The sequence below is a fragment of the Drosophila santomea genome, chromosome 3L (assembly GCF_016746245.2).
Source record: "Drosophila santomea strain STO CAGO 1482 chromosome 3L, Prin_Dsan_1.1, whole genome shotgun sequence".
Classification (NCBI taxonomy): Eukaryota; Metazoa; Arthropoda; class Insecta; order Diptera; family Drosophilidae; genus Drosophila; species Drosophila santomea.
In genome coordinates this window covers 21591000-21616174 of record NC_053018.2, presented here as the reverse complement: position 1 = coordinate 21616174, position 25175 = coordinate 21591000, and the positions used below count along the sequence as shown (strand labels likewise).

The window sequence follows — 25175 nt, the reverse complement described above, 5'->3', positions numbered from 1 at the left end:
TCCCCTGATTGCGACCGTGTTTGCGGGTTGATATCGGCACTTGTTGATGCTTTGATTGCTTCACGTGTCCCCAGATTCGGCTGCCTATTTCCCACCGCCGGCATTATCATTTAATTAGTTTTGGCCCCCATGATTAGGCGTATTCCCGAGTGTGGGCCCAATTAAATACCTGCGGTCCGTGTGGAGCTTCTTTCTCTTTCACGTGCCCAGCACGTTTGGCTATCTCGCAATAATGGAACTGAACTTTTTCACAAATATCAAGGGTTTATTATGGCTTTATCGTAAGGTATACATAAACTCACATTTATTGGTTAGTTTTAAACTGGCTGTCAAGTGTTTTTTTTTTGGCGCAACTGTACTTAAGATTACTTACTATATATACAACATTAATAGATATGGTTTATTTTGCGTTTTCATTTTTTGTACGTCACTGACATCAACTTGAGATAGCTTGAAGTATTTACAAAGTAATTTCCTTAGTACTTTGCAATCATTTAAATCTTTCATTGTTTCCTTTTTTTTTAAATGTACTCTTATTGTTTCGGTTACTTTTGGTAGGGCCTTTTTATTTGTTTGGAGACATGCGATTCATTTTGCGTTATTATTTTAAAGCTTTTATTTGGGCTGCGCAATAAAGTGTCTTTTATCTGTTAACTTATTTCTGGCTAATTTGGGTCATTAACATAAAAATCTCTTGAAGAGCTAATGTGTTTATTTATCTTTCTGGATATGCACTTAACCTTAAAAAGTTTACACATTACGATTTATATCTATTATTGTTCTTATTTATACGGACCATTTCGCTATAAAGTATTTACATTGGGTTTTTTTAAGAGGCATTAAGTATTATGATGACTTTACGACGTTTTTAAATTTGGAACATTTGTTGAAATTTTATTTAACAGAAATTTAAGTTATCGTAAATTATATTTGTATTTTTTTTTATTGGAAATTTTTATTAGAACTCTTTATTTTATTAATATTTAATATTTTAGTTACTTCAAATCATATAGAACCCAAAAATATTTTAGTTTGGCCATGGCATAGATAATAGCATTTGATATATTGTGAAAGCTTTAGCTTAAGTGAGAAGATTTGAAGATATTTTATCTTGTTATTTACATTTAAAGCTGTAGTGTCTGCTGACATTGAGAAAGTATGTTTCAATTTTTGCTGACCGAAATGTACCAAACACGACCCATGAAATTAGATTATATGATGTTGCTCTGGGAAGACCCAATTTTATTCAGTGGTGTTCCGATCTACAGGAGTATGGCAATTTGGGCGTATATCTCCACGGCCACCAGGAGGCCCATTATGGACAGGTTCACAGCGCAGTAGACGCGTCGCAGTGGACGTCGGCGTTGACGCTGACCACAACATTGACCACCGAGGCGGTGGCCCTTCGGCCACTCAGGTTCCAGATGCTGGCCCTCGTCAGGATCGCCGTCGTCGTCGGTCTCACTTCCGCTTCCGGTGGTGTTACAATCGCAGTTGCAGCTGCAGGCGCTGTTATGGCACTTTCCAGTGTTTGTTCCGCTGTTTGTTCCACTGGCTCTATCACTTTCCGTTGTGCCAACGTCTGCATTTCCATTTCCGGTTCCCGATTTGCATGGCGGCCAATGTCAAACTGACGCCAGCGACGAACTGCTGTCAAAGGCCACCAAAAGTGAGTCATTCTCATCGCTGCCGCTCCCCGCGCTCTTCTCCGACTCGTTGATGACCTCCAGTTGCGTTTGGGGTCGAGCGATTTTGTACTTGTTGTGCCTCTTGTTGATCAGAACGCTGCGGATATTGTTGTTGGTGCGGCGACTTCCGCTCCGCTGACCCTTGACCTTGACCACCGCGGATCTCGGCTTGGAGCGCGATCTGTTTGCCCTGCCAGCGCCTAGCATGCTACAGTCGCCATCGTCCTGTTGCAGCCCCAAGTGCTGCTGCTCCGTCAGTTCGTCGTCGTCGTAGTAATCGTAGTAATCATCGTAGTCGTAGCCCACCTCATCCTCCGTATCCAGACCATCGCCGTAGGCCGCCTCATCGTCGTCGTCGTCGTTATCATCGTCGTACTCGAAATCGAAGTCGAAGATGGCGCAGCATCCGCCGGAAGTCGAATCGATGCTCTGGCGGCGTCTTGACCGCTTGCTGTAGCTGTAGGTGTGCGGCTTGTTGGTACTAACACTCTTGTACATCGGCGCAATAATGGCTGTTTTGGCCTGAAGAAACGGATAAAAGAAAAAGGATATCAAATGATTACGGTAATGAATTAACATTCGTTTATGGTGGTCACTAAGAAGGAAAATAAGTTAATTAACAGAGAGAAAAGAAAATACAATTAATACCCTTAGACAGCAGGGAACAAATATTACTCCTAGGAACCAAAAATAATAAGTTTGTCTTTGTATAAACCAAAGAATATGACGTTTTCTGTCAACTGTTGGAAAAATAATATATTTCGGTGTTCACAGAAATCGTAATATTAATTATATTTATGTTTAGAAAAGGTTTAGTTTTAACTGTAACCTATTAAATAAAAAACTTGTAATTTAGTTTAAGTTATAAATATTAAGGTTACATCTTGTAATGTCCACTAGATTTTTATTAATTAACCTACCTCTGGTCCGCGCCATGTGATTCCTGAGCGAACCAAGTTGTAGAAGCGAAGCACTCCCCACATGGCCAGCACCTGTTCAAAGGGGAATGCAACAAATTGGGTACCATAAATATCCATTAGATAAAATCCCACTCCGCAGATACATTCGCACACACTTGTACTTTTCCTAGAAATACATCAGCTAACATTTATACGCTACGTAAATGGACTAATGGACTTAGCTGGTAATTAAATTATTTATTACACATATTGATTAAGCAATGGGAGGCATGTTCGCAAAGGGAATTGGGCCCTATTGTTTTTGACTGATGCGTTAGCCAGAGAGAATATTTTTCAGACTACTCATATGCCCTTGCCTTGTATCAATTTTCAATTCGTGACAGAGTCAAAATAATTCTAAAATTTCGTGTGAGAACATATAGAATTTTTGTACGCAAGCTAATTTTGTATCGCGTAATTTGCAGCATGTTCGAACTACTATCATTTAAACAGCAACTATGTTCTCTGGGAAATTCCTACGATGTGATTGCAGATGCCTGCCGGGATAAAACAAACTTCTTCAGTTTTCTGGACTCCAGGGAATGGAGGAGTGTGAGGCGCAGCTTTCGTAACTTCCTGAGTGCAGACATATCCACTTATCCCATTTATTATTGGTTCGTCCTCATATTTAGTCTATACGGAGCGGTAGGTTATGAAGATTCAGAAACTCAAATTTTGCATGGTTTTCCTTTAGATACATAGTGTTATCCTATTTACGATGTCATTCTTCGCCAAAAAGGTTGACGGGAATACCAAAAATCTCAAAATTGTGAAAAGACTCAGCATTGCTGGTGCCTTCATACAAGCAAATATCTGGACGCTCTTGTTCTATGCTGCTTTAATTGTAGGTGGTTATAATTTTCAGGGATTCAGTCATGACTCGATTTGCATTTGGTCAAACTTTTCGCTACTGGAACTTATAAAGTCCACGTGAACTGTTTCATTTGCCTAAGAGTATACTACAACTTTATACTAACTCGAAGACCTATGAAAGAACTAAACCAATAAGCAATTCTAATTGTATATATTTTTCTAACTTTTCAATCTAGGTTTCACCTCGTCACATGGCGCCCTGGTTATGGGTTCATTTGGTTGTATTTGCTTGGAAGTTGGTGGGGTCGACCATAAATGCCCACTTCGGCTGCAGGAGTGGTCTTCGAACTCGGACCATAATATATGCAATCGTATATATGCTGGTTATATGGCTCGTTTACCAGGCTATGAGGTCCTTCACCGCTGCCTTAGAACAGGATGTTCCAGAAAACCTAAGGCTCTTTTTGCAATTCATAGATTCTTTACTCAAATATGTAAACGACCATTGCAACGTAATATAAAATATAATTTTCATTTATTCATAGTTTTCAGTCACTCTTCTGGTTTTTGGAATTCAGTCATACTTGTTGTACTTACATTTATCAGCGCACGAGCAATAAAGAATGCCACCTCGGCCTTGCACATTGCGTCGAATTGCTGAAATTAAAAGATGATATCATTTATATCATTAATGTTATTATGGTCGTATATATTTTTTTTCACGAGCACTTGGCCCTCGAAGTCAAACAAACAGCTGGAAATAAAGTTGCGAAAATTGTTAGCTGCCTTCTGTTTTGGAAAGCAATTTGCACGGGCGCAGGGAAAGTTTCTAGCGTGAAATGGAAAGTTTGACTTTGAACAGAAGCGAATTGAATTAATTCAAGCGGTTTAGCCAGCGCCATAAATTAAATCTCAAATTTCAGTGGAAGCCTTCAGTGGTAAAACACTTTCGGGCACTTTTAATTGTTTGAAAATAAACGAGTTTTGGGGTTAGGTTTAGAATAATTTGTGCAGTATGTCTTCATAAAGGTACAGGTCCTGCGCAAATGATTTACAAAATTGCACAAAAAGTGTAAACAACAAATTAGGAAAAATCCAAAAATAACGCAAAACTTAGGGATTCCCTAACAGAGAAAAATGAATTTGTACCTTCTGGATAGCAATAAATTATGCATGAGGTGACAATTTTCCGGGAGTAAAAACTTGTCGTGTCCCCAGGCCTGCCGGAAAAACAAAAGAATGAAAAGCGTAGAAAAGCTGAACACGTTCGTAATAGAAAAAGCCGAACGAACAACAAAAACAAATGCCGCACGACACAGACAAATGTAAAATACTAAAGGAAAATGGTGCAGAAAAATGCCCAACTCATTGCATATGTGCAGATACTCGTAGATGGGATCCACATAGCCACACAGATACATGGCTACATTTCTGTCCTGGGTGCTGGGTGCCGTTGGTCTTTGAGTTTTCCGATGCCCTTCTCCCGTTTTCCCGCCCGTTTTTCCCCTTTTCACCTCCCTCTGCGGCGCTTTGACTTTGTCACTTGTTTAAGTGCGAGTATGTAGTGGGCTCTTGTTTGTCTGTTTGACTCTGCATATTTATGTGCGGGCTTTGTTTATACCCCCTTTTCTATTTTTTAGCCGGGTTTTGTGCGCTTCTTGCGTTTAGGAAGGCTCTTTGGTTGTAGCATAAGTAGATTGAGTTAGAATTTCGATAAAAGTACTCCATAAATAGCCCCACTAATCTGTGTGATGTCAAAATTTTATCTTAAAACATAAAATGTTGTTCTCTTAAAAAGAAAAAAGACACTAGAGAAAGTTATTTAAAATTAAACGAATTGTTTGAAATAATTTCCAAGATATAGTAACTCTTAATAAATGTTTAATAGTACATGAAACAAGCTTTGGAAAGAATTCATGGAAAATAAGTTATAATGAATGAAAGAAGCAATTCATTATTAATTCAGTCATTTACTCGGATTATAAGTTTTAGGCTTTTAACTTGTTTTTAAGCAGGACTATTTTTGATACATTTAATATTCCACCGAAGCTGAGAAGCTTTCATTTTAATCAACGCTTTGGTTTTTCTTTGACCCCAAATCGAACATCTGTGACTTGTTGTCTATTCATCTCCGCATCCGTGTCGGCTTCCGGTTTCCTTTGGTCCCCCTTCCAATTCGGAGCCTGTTGCACATGGATTTCTGTTTACATTTACTTGGAAAGTTCATTCATTCCTCTTGCCGGCAATGCATTCAACTGTCGCCAACTTCCGACCATATCATAAGGCAGTGGGCCTTCGCTTTGTTTGATTTTAGCATAGAGGACGCCAACTTTTTACATATGTAACGGAATCGGCTTGATTTGTCGTCGTCGAAGGCTTTTTGTAATTTATTCGCTTGCCTGAGCTGAGCTGATTTATGCCAGGCGCAATTGATAGTTTGCTTATGCAACAAGGACCTCCCGATGGGCCTGAATCCTCTGTGTGAGATGTTTTCCATTAAACAAATGGTCCCCCCGCACAGCGCTATGAAAGCATCTTCAATATGCATTAAAAACATTTCACCCTGGCCCCGGGGATGCGATGGAACACTCACCTTATTTACATGGTCGCGCAGGACATTGGAGTAGACCATGGCGACGGCTTCCAGGGCCATAAATGTTATATAGCCAATTATCCAGGGTACAATTAGTCCTGGGTTCTCCTGTGGAAGGACAAAAAAGCCAAAACCACCTTGAATATATTGCCATTAGAAAATAAAGCTAAAAGGGCCACCAAACCCAGTACCTGTATGGAATTGGAGGTATCGATTTCGTGGCCGTACTCTAAAATTTGCGAGGATGTGGGTGTTAAAAAAGCGTGAGTGCGGTGAAATTTATCTCGCCATGGTGGCAAAACCCATGATTGGATTTTTTGGGGTTTTCAATGTGCTAAAATTTTTGCTGAGCACGTTGGTAAATTCTGATGTGCAGCTGACAGTTTTTGGCCGCAGCGGCTTGCATGGCAATTTTGTGGGGTCATGAAAATGTATTTTACCAGCGGATTTCATTTTAATATGGGCTATAATGGTTGCCTTATTTTTAATCCCGTAACGAACATTTTATTTAAGTAACTGTAGTAAAGGGAATTTATGAAATGAGTAAATGGTTTCAAGCGAGTTTTATATAATTATTAGGTTAGTTATTTTGCTTAAATTCATATTGGTGCAAGAATATGTTGGTTTAGAGGTTTTTGGTTTATGTGGTAGCAAAAAATCATTTAAATATACCTTTTTAATCAATTTTGATGTTTTAGTAACCATTACCCAAAAGATAATTGATTGCATTGCACTAGCATTTTATGCTTGAATACCCTTTACGCAAAAGATAATTGATTGCTTTATTAATATTTAAAGATAACAAAAAGCATAGACTTTTAAACAGTAATTCCCACTCATAAAGGAACTTAACTTTGTTTTCTGCTTCACTTAATTATTCAATTTATTTCAAGAGTTAATGCATGTGTTTCGGAACCAAGCCGCAAGAGTCCTTACAGCCCAATAATGAATTGTTAAGCTACTATACAGGCTATAAACCTCAATGTTGTCCAAAACTTTTGCTGTTTTCCCCACATTTGTTGTCCAAAAGCTTGTTTAGCCTAATTAAGAACCAATGCTCTATGCATTATTTAATGGCCATCTGCTGCGGGCCCTTAGCTTAAGTGTCTAAGAATAGGGCGCCAATTAGCGAGCTGCAATTAATTTGACCATTTAGCGGACTTGGTACATTTCTATTCGCGTTGGGCAGCGGCAGCCATGGCTTTCATTTTCGACGAATTCGCATTCCAATTTTGTCTGTCAGCGTCAAAATGAAAAAATACCACACAATGTACCCGAACAGAACTCTGAACTCGCTCTATGCAATCCTTGTCAAGAGTCGTACCCGCTCGGTTCCAGTTTAGTCAGTCAGACTTAATCCCATTCCTGTGCCAATTGTGTGACAAATTGTCCACATTTTCATGCCGCTGTTGATGGTATGCTGGGTTTTTCACTTTTAGGGGCGCTCTTTTTCATAGGACAAATTTTACACAGAAACATTAATATTAAGTGCTATGCAAAGGTAACCATTCCATACATGTATTTATGTTATATATTATTTATTTTGAACTGGATTATATTTTATGCCCTAATCGATTACATGATTAAAGTTTGTTTGTTTCTAATTGTAGTTCAGAAGCACTGCAACTGTCTTCACATTTTTTGAGTGTACTTTTGGCACCCCATGTGTGGCGTTTGGCGCCCAAAGAAATAATATTAGAATTCTGGAACCAACGCGGTATGACCGCTTTCAGTAATTTACATTTGAATGTGCTTTGTTTGCTTGGTAAACACTTCCTGACTCAAAGGCTCTAGAGGCACAATTTGCCTCATTTACGGATATTTGATTTTGAGTATTTCGATTTGTGGGTGGGATGTTCTTATGTATTAAAAGGTGGGTTGGTGAGGTTCAACATTGCGCTATATACTGTTCAGTGCAGTTATCATACAAGAAAACTCACCCGACATATTCCAAATATTAACACAATGCTCAACAGTATCATGGACATTTGTGTGCCGATTATGGCAAAATATGCTATTTGTACACCTGCAATGTATAAACAAAAGCGAAGATTAAAACGTAGTTTAATAAAGAGAAAATTCATTATCCCCATATTACAATGCCGACGAACTGTTTATATATTCATAATTCATAAATTTTGCAATACATTTATTTTGCCAGCAATTTGCGTAATTTAATTCGGCCACTAAATTATAAATGTGAAAGTAAAAATTAGGTATCGCTCTAACTCTAATTTAGATCTCATTTATCAAAAATTAAATGCTTAGCTAACATCCTACACAAATTTTATAGAAATAGTCCACTTGTGATACATGTATACCACCCAACTTTATTAATATATGAGCGACTGCCACCATTCTCATCTCAGTTTAATCTATTTATTGAAATGGCCTTATGTATTATGTGACTGCTTGTCGTTCAAGTTTTTGGGTTTATTGCCGCCTTGGGGGCTTTCCTCATACAAGCTTCTGTGTGCTTAATTAGCAGGCAAAATGGACAGAACTTGGAACTTACCGTAGTAGACATCCTGCAGATCGGCCGACTTATGCATATTGACACTTATGCGCCACGAGTATATCAGCACGATTAATAGTGATATATTCTGGAAGAACCGTAGCTTAAATTAATCAATGAGTCACCAGAGAAATGTAAAATGTATCTTGCGAACATAACACGCATACGCAGTGTGCACCCGCATATAAATTGGTTCGTGGGCCATAAAAATCTACCCTCATGTGTTTCCTCACCTCTTCCTTTCTTTTTTAATCCAAATTATTCTCTTCTTTATTTCGCACAAAACGTTTTTACTTTTAAGCGGGGGTCAACCCAACATGATTTTGGGGTCTGAGGTGTTGGATCGGATTTTTTGCTAATTAATACGTGAAAATGTTTTCGAGTCGGATGTCTCTTCACTGGACGGATTAAAGGTAAGAACTTCTGGAAATTTTATTATCATTTAATGAGGCAGTTAATGGCTACAACTGTTAAAAATTTAAGAAAGTTTTAAAGGTAGTTAGCAATAAATTCGAAATCTCTAGAATGTACGCTTGTTTTGTAATACGCGTATTGATTTAAACGACTTCAGAAAACATTGTTTTAATTTAAATGTTAGACGGTATTTTTCTAAAGACTCGATAGGATTTTATTGTTAATAATAATTTCATTTTGGTAAAGTACCTAATTTTTAGGACTGCATATTTTTTTGGTACTAAGTATTTGCGAAACTGCTGAGATAATGAGATACCAATTCCCAGAACCGAAAATTCCTGTGGACGAGCCACGTGGTTCAGTAAATAAGCAACGACTGAGATAAGCAAATGCAAAATGGCGTGCTCTTGGGATACATCCATTATGTGTCGTGACTGCACTCCCAGTAATAACCACCTGACCCCAGGAAAGGCTTTCCGATCCCTTAACTCAGGTTTATGCTAAACACGTAGTGCTTCCTTGTAGGGGATGAAGGTGGGGATAATGGGGGAAATCTCTCTTGTTACGTCCGAGGTTGTTCCCGTAACTGCCATAAAATGCAGCACTAATTGCAGAAGCCAGACACTTAAGTTCTCTGCTTAAGCAAAAACTAATTTACTCGCCACGAGTTGGTAACTGGCATTGCAACGGTTGTAGTGTGTCTATTGTTTGCCGCCAAGTTGCATTGCATTATAGTTCTTGTAATTGTCTGCAGCTCCACTTTGTCCTCACAAGAGAGGTACCAAATAATATGGAAACATCCAAGCACGATTTTGCCATTAACGTAAATTAAAAGCCATAACGAGCGTCATGTAATTGTAATTTATACATACATACAACCAGTCTGGAAATGGAAGAAATGAGTGCCACTTGCTCTCGTTTGGTCTATACTTTTTACAAAGTCCAATGGGGTTGGGATATTGTTATATCCCTTACTTGTAAATTACAAGGGTATAGCAGACACAAACATTTGTTTTGGTAATTTTGTAACTGCATGGTGGCGCTTGGAATGAACTCCCTTGAGCTGCGTAACGGGTATCTGCTAGTCGAGGATTTTGTATTATTTTTTAGCAGGAGGGTTGATGATGACATAGGTCGTGGGGATTCCATTAATTATCTTGATAATGCTAGTTCTTGTGCTGGTTGTGCTTAGAATACGTACATTAAGTGTCTTAAACATTAATTAATCAGCCGCATTCAACGGGAATATAAATCTAAATTTTCGTGGGTATCTTAGCGTTTTCGTGGTTCGACTAAACTAACAAAACAACCCTCGCTGGAAGGGCATTTTTTCGGCATTTGGCCCCCATGGCAATAATGAGGTTGAAGTAAGCCATGGCGCATTCAAAATGGCTGCAGAAAAACTGTGGCCAACGACACTTGTCTATTAATTGTACCACAATTAACAGGCCAGTATTATTCCAGCTGCAACTACTGCTGATTCCGTGCTCCTGTTTTAATTTGTGTTTTTTTTTCCATACATTCATACCTGACATTTTTCCACTAACGAGAACCAAATTACATACTTGTCCACGTTGCGTATACGACCTGTGGTGTGTCCCATTTCCCCAAAACACTTACAATTGTGTAAATTGCACTTGTTATGGCCAAATTTTTGGCATGCAACATGCGACAGCAGCGTGTGCCGCCGGTTAGCGGTCCATATGGATATAAAATGACAGACTTCATTTTCCCTTGCCTATTTTTATTTTTGGCGTTTTCCTGGGCAGTTTTTCTGCTCAGCGACGGCACGACAACTTTTCGAGCTTCGTTTTCATTACGTGAACATTGTAGCGATCATGTGGCCGTTGGGGCTGGTTCCCTGGGGCGGGTTATTATCCTCGTTCCGGAGGCTTCCATCAAAAAGTGATCCGCCTGAAAAAATGGCAGATAAATTGAAAGCTTTAAAAGTCATTTGCGTATAGTGAGTGAGGACTTTTGTCATGGCGTGCACCTATTTATTCCATTTTTCCCAAAATCAATCAATAAATATACATTTTCCATACGCCATTCGACATTCAACATTTATTTTATTTCTGCATTTCAGTTGGGAAAATTTCTGTAACTTGAATGACTGTCATAGTGTAAATATCTCATGATTGCATACAACGGACTTTTTGCTCAATTCTGGCGAAAAATTTTTCAGCTTTCGTAAAAGCTGTTTGAATTAAAACTTACAGTACACTTTTGAATAAAAAAGTTCTTTGTAAAGAATTTGTCTGTCTGTCCGTCTGTATGAGCGTCGAGATCTCTGTATCATGAAATCTGATAAGTTAATCATTAGAATTGGCGTGGGCATAATGTTTAGTCATATTGGAAAAAAAAGGTGAACAAAATTGTTGTCATCTTAATAGAAATATCAAAAAAAAAAATTAAAACATAAACATATTAATAAATTATTAAAATTGTGGGCGTTTCAGTTTTGGTCGTCTTGTGGGCGTTAGGGTGGAACTGGAAATTTTTTAAAATTAGCTGTGCGTCTTGGTCTCTGGAATCTGCTTGCCTTCTAGCTTTTATAGTTTCCAATGATGATTTATTAAATACCATTTGTAAATCAGCAAATTGAGTTTGGCGCTTAGATCACATCCGATTACCCTTAAACAGAAGTAATGTTAGACTAATCCTAAAAGTCTATTTGAGCGTTTCGTTGCAACCAACTTTTTGGAGGGGAATATATGTACATACATATGACGACTTTTAATAAATCTTCTCAATCATCTGACTATCGATTTTTATCATGTTCCGACTCTCTATACCAGTACAATAGCATTTAAGGTGCCTTAAGTAGCTCCTCTATCTGGGAAAGTTATTCAACATTAGCTCGCCAGACTCGCGAGTTATTCACCCTCACTTGTCCAATCAACTGACAGGCCAAACAAGAGAAACTCAAGCGATTCAAGGAGCGTTTGGGTAATTAATGATGGAAAAAGAAAAAACACGTACCAAATGCCACGAAATTGTCTGTTTTTTGACAAATATCACTTAATGGGCTGTCCGGAAACTTACTTAATCAACGCCAAACAAATCTCTAAGATGTTTTCAATTAGTTACTACTTAACAAATTACAGTGGAGGCTGCGAAAAACGAGACACATGATTGGCGAATATTGTATAAACTTGTTCTCTTTTTCCCCACCCATTTCAATTGACCTCAAAAAATAAAAATAAAATAAAGCCCCACTTTTGCCGGCATTACACTGCGTGTAAACACACTTTTATTCACGCATTCAGAGGGGCGTCAAGGGGCAAGGACTCGCAAGAAGGCCACGCCATAGAAACATGTAATGCTCCGCTGAACATATTGAATGGATAGCACACACACTTGCTCAGCCAGAAGTGTACCAACTAGAACTCGTCCCGTGGAAACTGAGTTCACATTGTAAAATGTTTGCAGTGTCATAAAATATCAGTAACAAATGTGAAACCAGTGGCACACAAACGCAGCACTATACAAAAGTAAAAAAGCTATGAAAATAGGCCAACACAAAAATTGTTGGCCAAATAACAATACTAGGACAATGCATAACCTGCAGTTCATTGTATAAGGTCCTTTGTTTCTAACATTCAGAATTTGAAATGACACGTCTTAGTAATGAGGACTTGCCTTGTTTGGTGGCGAATAAAATTGTTCTGTTTTAAAAGAAAATTATATATTTCTCCATAAGAGACATAGACAAAATTAATTAAATTGACTACACAATTATCTTTTGAAATCTTAATAATAGTTTTTATATTAATCATATTATTGTATTAAGCTTGTAAATCCACTTTCGTTCTACCTTGTTTTTAAAACTGCGTTCAGAGACCCCTTCCTCTCGGGTTTTCCAGCCCATCCAATTTCTACATTTCTTAAAGCCATTTTGCTGTAAAACTAAGTGCAAAGTATACAGCTTAAAAGCATTTTGCATTCGGGAGGCATTGGCTCGGAGTCAAGTGGGCTCGCATATTGCCGACATCAAGTACTTTTCATATCGGGGCCCCAGGCTGAACCCCCTCGGCGCTCTTTTCCACAGGGGAGACACAATAAAAATCGATAAAAAATATCGCATTACTTTGGGCTTTGTTTCGTCGTATTTTGTGTTTCGCATTGTTTGCCGCATTGTTTGTGTCGATATCGGCATATGATTGATTCTGGAACACACGCAAAGTCGTTCTAGGCACGAAAAATGTTGCATAACTACACGAAAAACCCCCATGAAAAATAGTAAAAATTCGAATTGCAGTGTGTGACAGCAGCTGTGACAGATTTGAAGGTTTTGTGGTGGAGAGAGGGACTTAAAAAAACCCCTGTCAACGAATTACATTCCCATCACATTTTACTTTTTTTCCGCCATTGCAAAAAGACAGGGTACCCCACATATTTTCCCTATTCAAAATTGGAGGGTGGTTGGGGACATAAGCCTCTAAGGGGAGTCTATATGCATGGAAATGACTTTGGCGGTTGTGGGATCCACTCTTAGCGCATTACATCTCCATCTGTGTGGGCTATTCGATGGGTTTCAATGGGTTTGGGGCAGGCAAAGATATATTGCATTCGGTCCATATGCTGTTCATAAAATCCCAATAAATTAGGAATAATTGAGAGATTGTGTGTTTGCTTTTTGGCATTTTATTGTTTGTTGCGTACAGTGTTTAATATGTTTCCATTTCGTTGGTCAGCGCAATTTGATTGACTGGTATTTAAGAGGCGGTGTTTACATATGTATATTTTTTGACTTTGCTATCCTATCTAAAGGATTGCTTTGTATTTTAATATTTAATATTGGCATTTGTATACGAAAAAAATATGTGCTTGCTTAGCATTTTTATTTATGTATGTATGATTATTCCTCTGTTAGCTTTTATTTCAGAATTCCAGTAAGCATATAAATGGTATGCAAGGTAAAAAAATAGTTGTTATTTTGAATTTGATGTGATTGTACATGGAAATTGTTTAATGCCTGGTTCTAAGGTAATGAAAAATATAATAAAGTTGAGTTTAAGCTATAGATCGCATAAAACAATAAAATAAAAGGTATTTCTGTGACTTTTCCGTTTCGATCACCTCAGAATCTTAAATCTAATTTATCACCTACCACATAGGCAATCTCTCCTCAAAGGAATACCAATTGAAGGATACTGCTCCATTTGAGTTGTGCCGTAAATCGCGACCATATATTTCAGTGTGTCATCTTTGTGAATTGTCATATTTGGGATAGCTATACGCCCACTGTCGTTGGGTCGCACATTTAATTGCACGTTGGGCCTGGGTTATGTTCAGATAATCGTCACATAAAGACCTTTCATTGTTGTTTGGGGTTTGGCAAAAGCAGAAAATATGTGTGTAACATAACCGGAGGGGCAACTTCTAATGGGACCCCTACCGCCCCAAAAATCCCCCCAAGGCCGGGGATAATATTTGCTTAACAAACATTAAAGTTGTTTTCGCCCTTTGTTTCATTTCTGTTTATTCGACTAATTTATGCTACGCCTTATTGCTTACTTGGCCGTCACGCCATAATGTTACGACTTGGCCACAGCTTAGCTTTCTTGGCCCGAGTTTTGTTTGGTTCCCTGGCTGCCACAAAGGGGCGTATAAATGTTGATTTCCAAGGGCTCCTTTGTCTTGTCGGGTGTTTGGCCAGCGTCGAGCACTCATTATGATTCATTGTTGCTTGCAGGAGTCAAAAGGTAGAACGACTCAAAAGATTTATTAGCACCAGGGCCCATAATGAAGTTCTTTAGTTGAGTTAATGTTTCAGCATTTGGACATGCTGGCCATGTCAAAGGTTTTCGTTAGCCAGGGATAAGGAAGAGAAGTGTGGCAGCATGGAAACAGATGGAAATCCTTTGGGAAAGCAAAGAAATTCCTGTTCAAGGATTCGTGTAGTCAATGGAATTGCTTTTAAGCCTTGTTGGGGAAGAAACTTTAAGAGCAATATTTATTCAACTAACGACCAATTATTTCTGTACATTTAGAGAAAACGGTGGGAACTCATTTTGTAAATTTGTGTATTTATACTGCCAGCATAAATTTCTGTTCTATTCATAAGTAATAATTTCGCTGGATCCGAAGCCATTTACAATTTCTTTCCGTGTACTAAGATATTTTCTTTGTCGGCTCGAAATGAAAGTTTCCATTTTTCCATTTATTGAGATGCCTTCATTTTCCCCTTCTAGTCGGCTTTCAATTTTCCACCCATTTTCGGGGCCGTAATTGAAGTTTTCTGTTTGTTTTTCTTGCGCAACAGCTCTCCACAAGGAACTGTCATAAGAAACCTTTTCGCCGTCCTCCGCAAAAGTTGATTATTACTTATAGACTTACGGACAGACCATGGACTGTAATCACTAGACACACTGAAAAACTGGCTAAGACCCTATTTTCCCCCTCTTCGCCTTTGTACTAGATAAAATTACTATTAGAATGCCAGAGGCAAAGGGCAAACAAGAAAGAAGGGCACTGATGGCAAAGGCAAATGTGAGAAAAATCTCATTTACTGTTCGGCCTTAAAATGGCAACCAAAAATTTCAAATACAAAGCACAAAACACGAATAGTCAACATAGTCCAGACCCCAAAGCCAAATCCGAAATAACCGCAGATAGTTGGACAAATATTGGCCAAATGCCAGACAAAGTTGCTGATGGCCTTGATTATTTCCCTCTGATGTTATTGGCTTACTTTTAATACGAGTATATGAAGAAATTCAGTGAAATTTTAAGTAAATTTAGGTGAAAATGAAGTGGGATAAAGATGATATAAGATTAGCTAGCTTATCAGCTTAGATAGATATACAAAGCAGAGATTAAGTGCTTAGTAATTATAGAATAAAAGGATTTTCTTATCTTAATTTTTCAGTGTAATATGCTTAGATTATCTTACAAACAATATTATTTTGAGCTTTTTAGTATTGTAGTAGAAGTAACGCATTAAATTTTGCCTTTTCCGACAGCTCAATTAATTTGCGTAATATATGCACTTAATTGCTTACAAAAAAAAATAATTTAAAAGTCGAGCCGCATTAAAAAGAATTCCCGAGCTAGAACCCATTACACAGATGAGCCAAAAATACTTTTCATCAGCTTTAATGCTGATTTATGTCAACCGCAGACGCACGGCCAAAATCCCGAAAAAGGGCCAAAAGTTTATCCAACGGAAAACCTCGGATCATCAACAGTCATAGAAGTTTCGCCGCCAGTTTGCCTGGTGGCATCTTAGATAAACAGCCGTAAATCCTGGGATGCGTGCTCCATAAAAGCCCTTTGATTAAATGAAACCATTTATTAGGCGAGGTAAAGACAATGTCACGACACCTCTCTAGGATCGGTCGTGCAAGAGGTTAAAGCTCACGTCCGGGGGGCATAAAAACAATTTCTTTAAAAGTCCCCCGGACTCACGAGACTCCTGAGTTATGATGGCGAAGGCCCTCAGTCGGAAGCCACAGACCCCACCTCCCCTTTTGCCGGCATGGGCAAGCTAACACAAACAAATTTTTAAATTTGTAAACACGGCGAACGAGTGAAAGTTAACAAAATGAAGCCAACAACGCGTAACGAAACCACTTGGCAATGTCGACAGACGCCATCGCTGACACGGCTCTCCATTGCCGGTTGCCATTCGCCATTCGCCATTCGCCATTTGCCATTTGCCATTTTGCGATTTGCCGTCGCACGCACACTCGATTAGGAGGTGTGGCAAAACAGGCGGAAGTCTCTCCACGACCCCCGCTTTCCAGCCCTCGGAGGTCGAAGGTCGCACAGTGTGGGTAACAGGAAATCCGGCAATTTTTGAATTTTCGCAAGCAGCCAAAGAAAATAAACAGAGCACTACATGTATTCTTAAATGAAAAGATTTGGGAAAACCTAAACCATAATTTGCAGAAAAGTGACTTTACTGTATAAATAAACGAATAAAATATGTTGTTCAAAAAGAAGCCCAGGCAAAAGGCATAGAAAATTATGAGGCTGTCATTTTGATTGAAACATATGATTCTAATTTGTTGCCAATTATTTGAAATGCGATCCATGATTCGTTAGAAAATTTATCATAAGCCACAATCAAATCAAATTGAATTTCGAAATTAAATGCTAAATGTGCAAAGCTAAATCATTAAAATTAATAATATATATGTGTTAGCCAAAAGAACGAAATTGCAGTAGCTAAACTTTAGTTTTAATGAATAGTTCGTGTTTTTTTAATATGACATTGCACTTGCGAGCATTCTGCACTTGTATTTTGAAGCATATGAGATTTGTAAAATAAATATTATTTCGGAAAGAATAATTTAATTAAAAAGCAAATTGATTGCTGTTATCAAATTTCCCTCTATAAGACAAAAAAAAAAGAAATGTATGTAGACAAGGATATTATCCTTCGACTTCTTAAGGTCCCTTGCGATTAGGCCTGCCTTTTGGGCTCCGTTTCCCACCCCGTTCACATGGGTGTTTAATGGAACACTCGGCGTATGCGTAATATGCCTTGCTCATATGCCACGACGTTCAAGCAGCAGCATTTGCATAATTTGCCGGCGAGCTGAGCACATTGCTATCATTTAGACCAGCCAGCCTATCTGAGTTAGTAAATTGCGCATACGGCACATAAGCCGCAGTTGCGTTGGATTTCTTTTTGCATATGTGTGCTTGGATGCCAAAAAAAGGTAAGGCGGCAGGAGCCATTGCTGACAAATTGGGCACGACAGGAATGGGCCAGCTCTGGAGTGACATTGGTAATAGCAACAGGTAGGGGATAATATTTTTATGTCCTGGCTGTGATCTCAGAAAATGGGCTGCTCTTACTTTAATTTGCCGTTGTTGCATAAGAAGATCTTTGTGAGCTTAAACGTATTACACTTCGTTTAAATAAATCGTTCTTACAGAGACCCTAAAGCTGCTCTGAGATGATACTTTCCTAATCCTTTTCAGAAAAAATCCTTACAATCTTATTCAATTTCGTCGTCCTTCTTTGGATTGGATTAAACCAAATTAAAATCGCATGCCTCTTGAAATCAAATTTAGCCTCAGCTTAAGCCACAAATTTATGTTCCTGGGCCAACCGAAAAAACGTGAAAGAAAAACTTAAAAAACTTTAAGACAACACAAAAAGTTTATCAGTGAGTTGTGGGCCCTAGCCTAAGAAGAGCCCAAAACTAGAGGATGACAAGGCCACCAGCGACATGGAACTGTCAACTGATGTCCCATCCCCTCCTGCCCTCAAGTGGTAACCCTCTCCACTCCACTCAACTTGTTGGGGCCAAATGCAAAGTTGAGCTTAGTCAGTTGAGCTGAGTTCTGGGAACTTTTCGGTAACCGCAAAATGACTTGGAGCACTTTTTCCCTGAGTCCTGAGTCCGCACACAACTGACATATTAAAGTCCACTTAGACTAATTGCAAAAGCATAAGACCAAAAAATGAGACGGGTCCTTCGTCATTTCCACCAGCGAAGCTGCATAAATTCGGATTACGCTTTAATTTATGCGTTGTGAACAAGTGCGAGCTAAAGGCAATTAAAGTTGCCTGTCGCCAGCTGCTCCGTTCTCCTGGGATAATTTGACTGATTAAGTGCGAGGAAGTCGAGTCAAGTGGGTGAGTATTTGATTTGCCTGCTTTGCGATTTCGGCATATAATATATATACATATATATGTATGCCCGACATTGCAGCTGCAGGCATTTGTCGTCTACCAGAAACTTTGCTCAGCTCGCTCCTCCAAAGTTTTGTTGGTTTTATGTAGGCCACGTGTTGTTCACTTGACTGTTTTAGCCTCGTTGCTTTTATTGCTCCTTTTCTTGATGTTTTGATACCCCAATACTCTCGCTGTTTTTTGGCACAGAACTAAAGTAACATTGTGCTGAAGCTGTGTAAACTTTGATACCAACTCTGAGCCTACAATTCCTCGAGAAAACGTAGAAAAATTTTGTTAATTAGCTGAGAACAATCATCCATTGAAATCGTGAAACAATAGATTTAAAATGAACATCTACAACCATTTGCTCTCCAGCATTTGTTATAGGGTTGTCTTAGTTTTCTTAATATTGACAATTTTCGAGCATTAGAAACTAAAACTAAAATAGGCTCTTGAATTCAACATTTTTTTCTAGTTGCTTACTCAACTAACTCAACTCAAGTAATAGATGGTATTTCTAATTTTATACATTTGAAAGGTGTGCTCTAAGGTCCAAGGGCATTACAACCTTCGGTCAAACAAGTTGACCTTCTTTCCTCGCTGTTTTATATGCTTTTGGCCAGGCTTTTTGATTCTGCTTCGGCTGCTGAAGACATTTCAGTTTATTTGACGTCTTCTTTTGATGTTGCCGTGAAACAATTGTGGCGTATTTTTTGGCTGTTTGTTTCGGGTCCGCCGTCTGATTTGATGACCTTGTGGGAGAAATGGGTTTGTTTTATGAAGGGCGCCCAAAAAACTGCCGGGATGAGATGTCTGGCTGGAGTTGTGCTGCTTTTGAAATGGAAATACTTCGAATCTGTTACTGGAATTTCGGCAACGAAATTGAATTATTTCCGCAACCTTGGCAGTATCAGCGAACCCTATGTCATCGATCCATCACAAACTTAATGAGACTTAGGAAAATAGGTTCGACTCAAATTTAGCTTAATATGTGTGGGGTGTGCGCTTATTCTAGGTCGCTTTTCATTTGATTAGGTTTAGATATATGTGTATTTTCTTAATAAATTTATTAAAAGGTAAAAAGGTTTAGTGTAAGAACAAATACTTTTTTTATTGAACTATGTGTTATGTTATTTTAAAATTTTATAAAAACAAAAAATCAATTTGGTGTGTTTATTTATTTCAGTCAATAATTACATTATTTAAGATCTCTTCTGATTTGTTTAACAGTGTATTTTCCACATAAACCGTCCCTTTATGTTTTAAGAGGACAATGTCATGACCTTTTCTATGAGTCCGCAACGATTTCTAATTAGTCCCAAAACTCTTGATCTGTCACAGTCTTTCACAGTTGAGACCTCCTGAATCCTGTCCAGTCGAAGAGACACTCAATCGTTGACAGTGCTCGTCTCGCCTTCCGGATTGTGCGGAGCACAAAAAAGGGGAATTTGCATATTTTATTAAATTCCCGCACAAATATCCAATCAATAATGTAGTATTCATTCGCCGTATCCGGCTATCCCCGCGCCACCCCCTACCATGCCCTTTGAGCAAGGACGAGAAGCAAAGCCGTGGCAAATTAAGTATGCATACGTATTCAAATGGCTCACAAGCCGAAATATACACAGATATATTGAAAGTTGGGCTTGGGACAGAGGGGTGGCCTCGGCTGAATGCCCAAGAGGGAGATTTTTGGTTTTTTCCAGATCCGCACCTCCAGACCACCTCAATCCCAAACCCTCGCCTCCAGCTTCTTTGTGGGCAAAAGCAAATCATTAAAGGCGCCAGTTCCTCCTTTCATTTCCACCGCATTCGTTAATGCACTGAGAAAAAAGCAGGCCAATCGCGTTTTGGCTCTTTATTCTACAAAAGGTATTTCCTGTCTTTGAAATCTTGTACTGTTTGTTCAAATATTCTTTATCAGTTTTTTTTAGCCCATCAAAATCGTCATTACTTTATACTTATCTTGATTCATATTAAGCCAAAACATATTGATAAACAACATATCAGGCATTTGATAGCACTTGATAAGTTGTTTAATATCATACGATTTTGTAGCACATGTTGTACCAAGTAGATTAGTAACACGACGTAAATAACGATAAAGTATTTAATTTTTCAAGCAGGTCAATTGCATTTTTTTAAGTGTCCCTTTCTTTTGGCCTTTTCTTTTTACGTGGCCGTTGTTTCTCTGGTTTGTCGCCACGCACGAAATTTGGCACACTATCGATGGAGTGGTGTATGATACTCGTACGTACATTTTTTGAGGGGATGGAGTTTGGTAGAAGATGCAAATGAATACAAACAAAATACCGCAAGCAGAAAAGATTACGCCTGGCATAAAAATAAATTAATGGTCGTGGTGTGTGTGTGATTGGAGTGTGTGTGTGTGGAGCGCAAGGACAAAATATTTGCCTTTGGGCCGTGGTAATAAGCCAGGACCCTCGCCCCATTTCATCTTTGGACAGAAATTCTTTTTTTCTCTTTATAATTTACTATGCGTAATTTCCCCGAATGCTTTCATACGTAAATATTTAATTTCCTTAATTTTGGAGGACTCCATTTGGGGGATGGCAGACTGCCCTCTTTGCCTTGTTGGCTAGACTTTTATTTCATTATTTATTGGTTTTTGGGTTTCATCGCCAAGGCTTTTATGTTTATTGCTGCTTGTGCCAAGTTATGTCAGTTTTGAGCTTGGCACACGCGGCGTATGCGCAACATTCTTAGCGCTGCGTGAGTTTCGAAAATTTAAGTGCACGAAGTGCTGTCAAGATTTAAGATCCTGACACTTTCGGTCGTTATTTTCTTGCTTCTTCTTTATAGTTTTTTATGTTCATAAGTGTTAAAAAGCATTGTTTTTGGGTATAAAGAACAGCAAAACAACTTCATTAAATCAGCTTAAGCTTCTTGACTCAAAGAACATAACGCATGACATTCGATTTATCCCGTTTATTGTTAAATTGAATTTGAGGTGAATTTATTTTGGATTCCCCTTTTTGTGCCGAGGACATTTTGAACCCTTTTCATTGTTTAAGGACTCTGTGAGCACTCCGAAAAAGATTTGCACTTTAGTGCGAGGAAGTGCAGAAGATAAAACTTTTGCTCGCTATTTTTATTAGTGCCCCAGAGAGGAAAAGTATAGTTAGAAGTCCGCAAAGCATTTTTCTTGATTTCCATTCTGGTGCAGTTTTCACGCTTTCTTTTTAGCCTCAACAGAACTGAACTAAACTTAAACGCATTGGCATCCGTTTCTGGTCGAAAGCGGTTTATTGCTAAGGAAAAAACTTAAATAAAGTGGAATTACTTGTTTCAGAGGCTGCTGCAAAGGAGGGCAAGGATTCCCAAGCGCTGAAAGTCGAGTCTATTCCAAAGAAGTATTTTGCATATTCATTTTGCGCTACTTTGTCGCTACTTGAAAATTGCGATTGACGGGCCAACTCTTGAGTTGATGGAAAAGTTTTCGGCCCAAGGACCCCGTGCTAAGTCTCTTCTTTAACAGATTTAAGCTTTAGACTTGCTTTCAATTAAATGTTTTTTAATACGAATTCATTGCGGAACTTGTAATATCTGAAGCATTGGACTTCGCCGTAAATAATTCAATAAATATTTTCATTTCCAATTATGGCAAATGGCGTAACTTCACTGGGAATTTTCCTGGTCATTAAAGTTTCCCCTGCCCGAGTTAATTGCCGCTAAAACTTACTGGCAACGAAAATATTATTTTATGTATTTTTCCGGAAGCCAGCGTTGATATTAAGAAAAGTTTGCCTTAGAGGCGGGCACATTTGCGTTGGTGTGGCCTGTTCCACTAATGAGCCTATTGTTCGGCAGATAAAACGTGGCTAACTTGGGGTCCAGAGGCACAGGAAATGGCTGATGTTGTTGCCGAAGTTGTTGGCATTAGCAGAAGGGTTGAGCTTCGGGCGGGAAAAGTTTGGGGGGCAATATGCGTGGGCAGACTTGTAAGTTTTCGAAATTTAAATATGTAATTAGCTTCTGATGCTAAAATTTAGATAAAATAAAGTTCCACCCATCAGTGAACTCTAATTGTATGGTTTTATAAGGTTTGAACTTTGAATCTTAAGTAACGGCCATTCTGACATTCTAGAATGCATTCAAATGGCAGTAGACTTAAATTGACTTTCGTGGTTGAAATTAAAAAAAGCATGTTCTTTGAAACCTAGCAACAAGTATGTTTTTTTCAACTTATAGTAATGAAACAAATATACAAATATTTAAAAAGGCAATATAAAAGCTGACAATCATCAAAGTTTGTTTTTAGTCGCAAGCATTTTGAGCTTGAGTCATTTTCCTCTCATAAAAGCAGTTAATTGTTTTCAGTTTGCATTACTATTAGTTTTTTTTATGAACTTTGCCAGCAGCTGGCAAAACAATTTGCCCGCTGCCTTGTCTATCTAGCATCTATTCGGCCCCATTCCCTTCTGCTCATCCTCTACTTCCCTGCCTCTTTTTCGGTCCAAAGGGTCCTTGGTGATCTCCTTTAAAACGAAAATGAAACTGAAATTGTAATTAAATTTTTGCCAATTCGTTTAATTGAGTTTTAAGCCGCAACTTCTGAATGCCCGAAATTAAAAGTACCCTCTTGCCACAGCCACTTCTTAAACCACTCTCTCTGGTGAACTGCTTAAATATTTTTGTCTGACTTGGGCTGGGCCAGTGCTTCCAATAATATTTTTTATATATTTTACGACCACTCGCTCTGACTGTTTGTGCTGTAATTAAGTGCGTCTAATTTGTGTTAAGCGCCGTGCCACTTAAGCAGCGCATTTACTTTTCTTCCTCCAAATTTATTTTTTATCCCGACCTGGAGCAAAGCGTGCTTAACTTAAGCCCATACGTTCCACCAGGCCAACAGTGGCTGGAAAACTCAAAAGACCCATTTCGGAGTGGGGTAAAGGCAGTCGGAGCAGGGCTTTAAAGGTTGTCTGGGTACAAACTGCTATTAAATTGCCACTTCCCCCTGGGATTTAATACGGTTTTTTGTGAAATGGAGGCAGACGAAATATAACATTTTTGAGTGATTTCTGTATGTGATTTCGGTACGCTACGCAGCATTTTGAACGAGTGTTAAGGGCTGGAGTGCACAAAAATCAGCTTTTGAATGAAAAGGTATTTTGCACTTGTATATTGAAAAGCAACTAAAAGTGATTTTGAAATGAATAACAGTTGTTGAAGTCCTCAAATTAATAATGTAATAAAACCACGAACTACTTACTTCTGGTATTTCTTGCACTACAACATAAGTATGTTGTGGGTTAAGCATTAAACATTTTTAATTCCTATTACTTTTACTTTAAGTTGTCATCTGCTTAATTTTATCTTATTGCACATAAAAACAGTTTCTTCTTTCGGTTTTTGTTACCTTCCTAATAAGCGCTTTCCCCCTGGCATTGTTTAAGTTGATCCTGCTTTAATAACTCCTTTTGCTCTTTTTTGACTTACCTCATTTGTGGAGCTTCGGCTTATTAATTCACCAATTACAAAGTTTGTTTGAGTCTCACACTTTGCATTCTGTTTTTACATCCGCGCACAAATAATTGTATATCCAATTTTCTTATTCGCACTTTTTACCGGCAAGTTGCGGTGAGAATTTCGTCTCTTTACTGGTATGATATTTTCATATATTTGGTATTGTTGTTCTTTTTTGTTTTGGTTTTAACCACGAACGCAGCTTTCGGATTTTGCTGCTATCGTTACGCGACCGAAACGGTAACTGCTCGAGTTTTTATCAGTGCGCTACGTTTATAAGGAAAATCCGAGTGGAGCTTTTCCCGACGAGCCTTGCTCTTGCGAGAGCGTCGGAATACGAACGGAAGAGAAACATTTTGACCAGTTTTCATGTTTTGTCCAAATCACAGGATGCCTTCTCCCTGTTTGCCGTCAATTGTTTTAAGTGCAACATATAGAAGCCAAAGTCAAACACAAACATTTCACTTTCTTGGCAGTTTGTGTTCCACGCTTCCTGCTAAAAAAAGGAAAATTGAAAACGGAGGAAACAAAGTGCAGGAAAACTGCATGCAAATGATTTCTAGCTTATAAATTATGCAGGTGAGAAGAGCAAATGGTGTCTGCCAAAGACAGAGGAAAAGTTAGAAAAAGTGCAGTAGCCGCATGCAGTCGAGCAAATAAACTTCGATTTATCTCGACGTGAGTTTTGGTTTCTGGCTGTTCCATATGGTTGCTTTTCGTGGTCTAGTTTTAGTGCAAGGGTTTTGTTAAATTATCTGATACGAGTACTATTATTCACCTAAAAATGTAAAGTAGGAGCTGGCAATCAGTTTTCTTTAGTGCTCGATTTATCAACATAATATTAGTTTTCAAAAATTGAATTTTTTTATATTACTACTTTTTATAACATTGCTGTATTCTTTTGAAAAAAAATGCAAGCTATTTACATTCAGAAAGTGCCGGAAAACGTACAGTTCACTTACAAATAAGAAATTATTAAAGTTGTACTTTCCCTCTGGCTCTGCAATTGAACGTTTCAGTGTGCATTTTGAGCGGAAGCGGAAATGCCGGCCATCGCAAAAAGTAA

General features: G+C 38.5%; 2 protein-coding genes across 2 annotated transcripts; one reads left to right on the top strand and one right to left on the bottom strand.

Annotated features, from left to right (window-relative positions):
* Positions 1-1625: 1625 nt before the first annotated feature.
* Positions 1626-24331, bottom strand: LOC120449759. Its single transcript, XM_039632395.2, has 8 exons — positions 24083-24331; positions 10603-10896; positions 8569-8656; positions 7994-8079; positions 6054-6161; positions 4058-4117; positions 2609-2680; positions 1626-2210 (listed from the first exon to the last, which is right to left on the bottom strand). Exons 2-8 carry the CDS (start codon positions 10708-10710, stop codon positions 1626-1628), a joined length of 1107 nt encoding a protein of 368 aa, XP_039488329.1. The 5' UTR covers positions 10711-10896; positions 24083-24331.
* Positions 2962-4004, top strand: LOC120449760. The gene is made up of 3 exons (XM_039632396.1): positions 2962-3292; positions 3342-3491; positions 3697-4004. Exons 1-3 carry the CDS (start codon positions 3074-3076, stop codon positions 3979-3981), a joined length of 654 nt encoding a protein of 217 aa, XP_039488330.1. The 5' UTR covers positions 2962-3073; the 3' UTR covers positions 3982-4004.
* Positions 24332-25175: the final 844 nt, after the last annotated feature.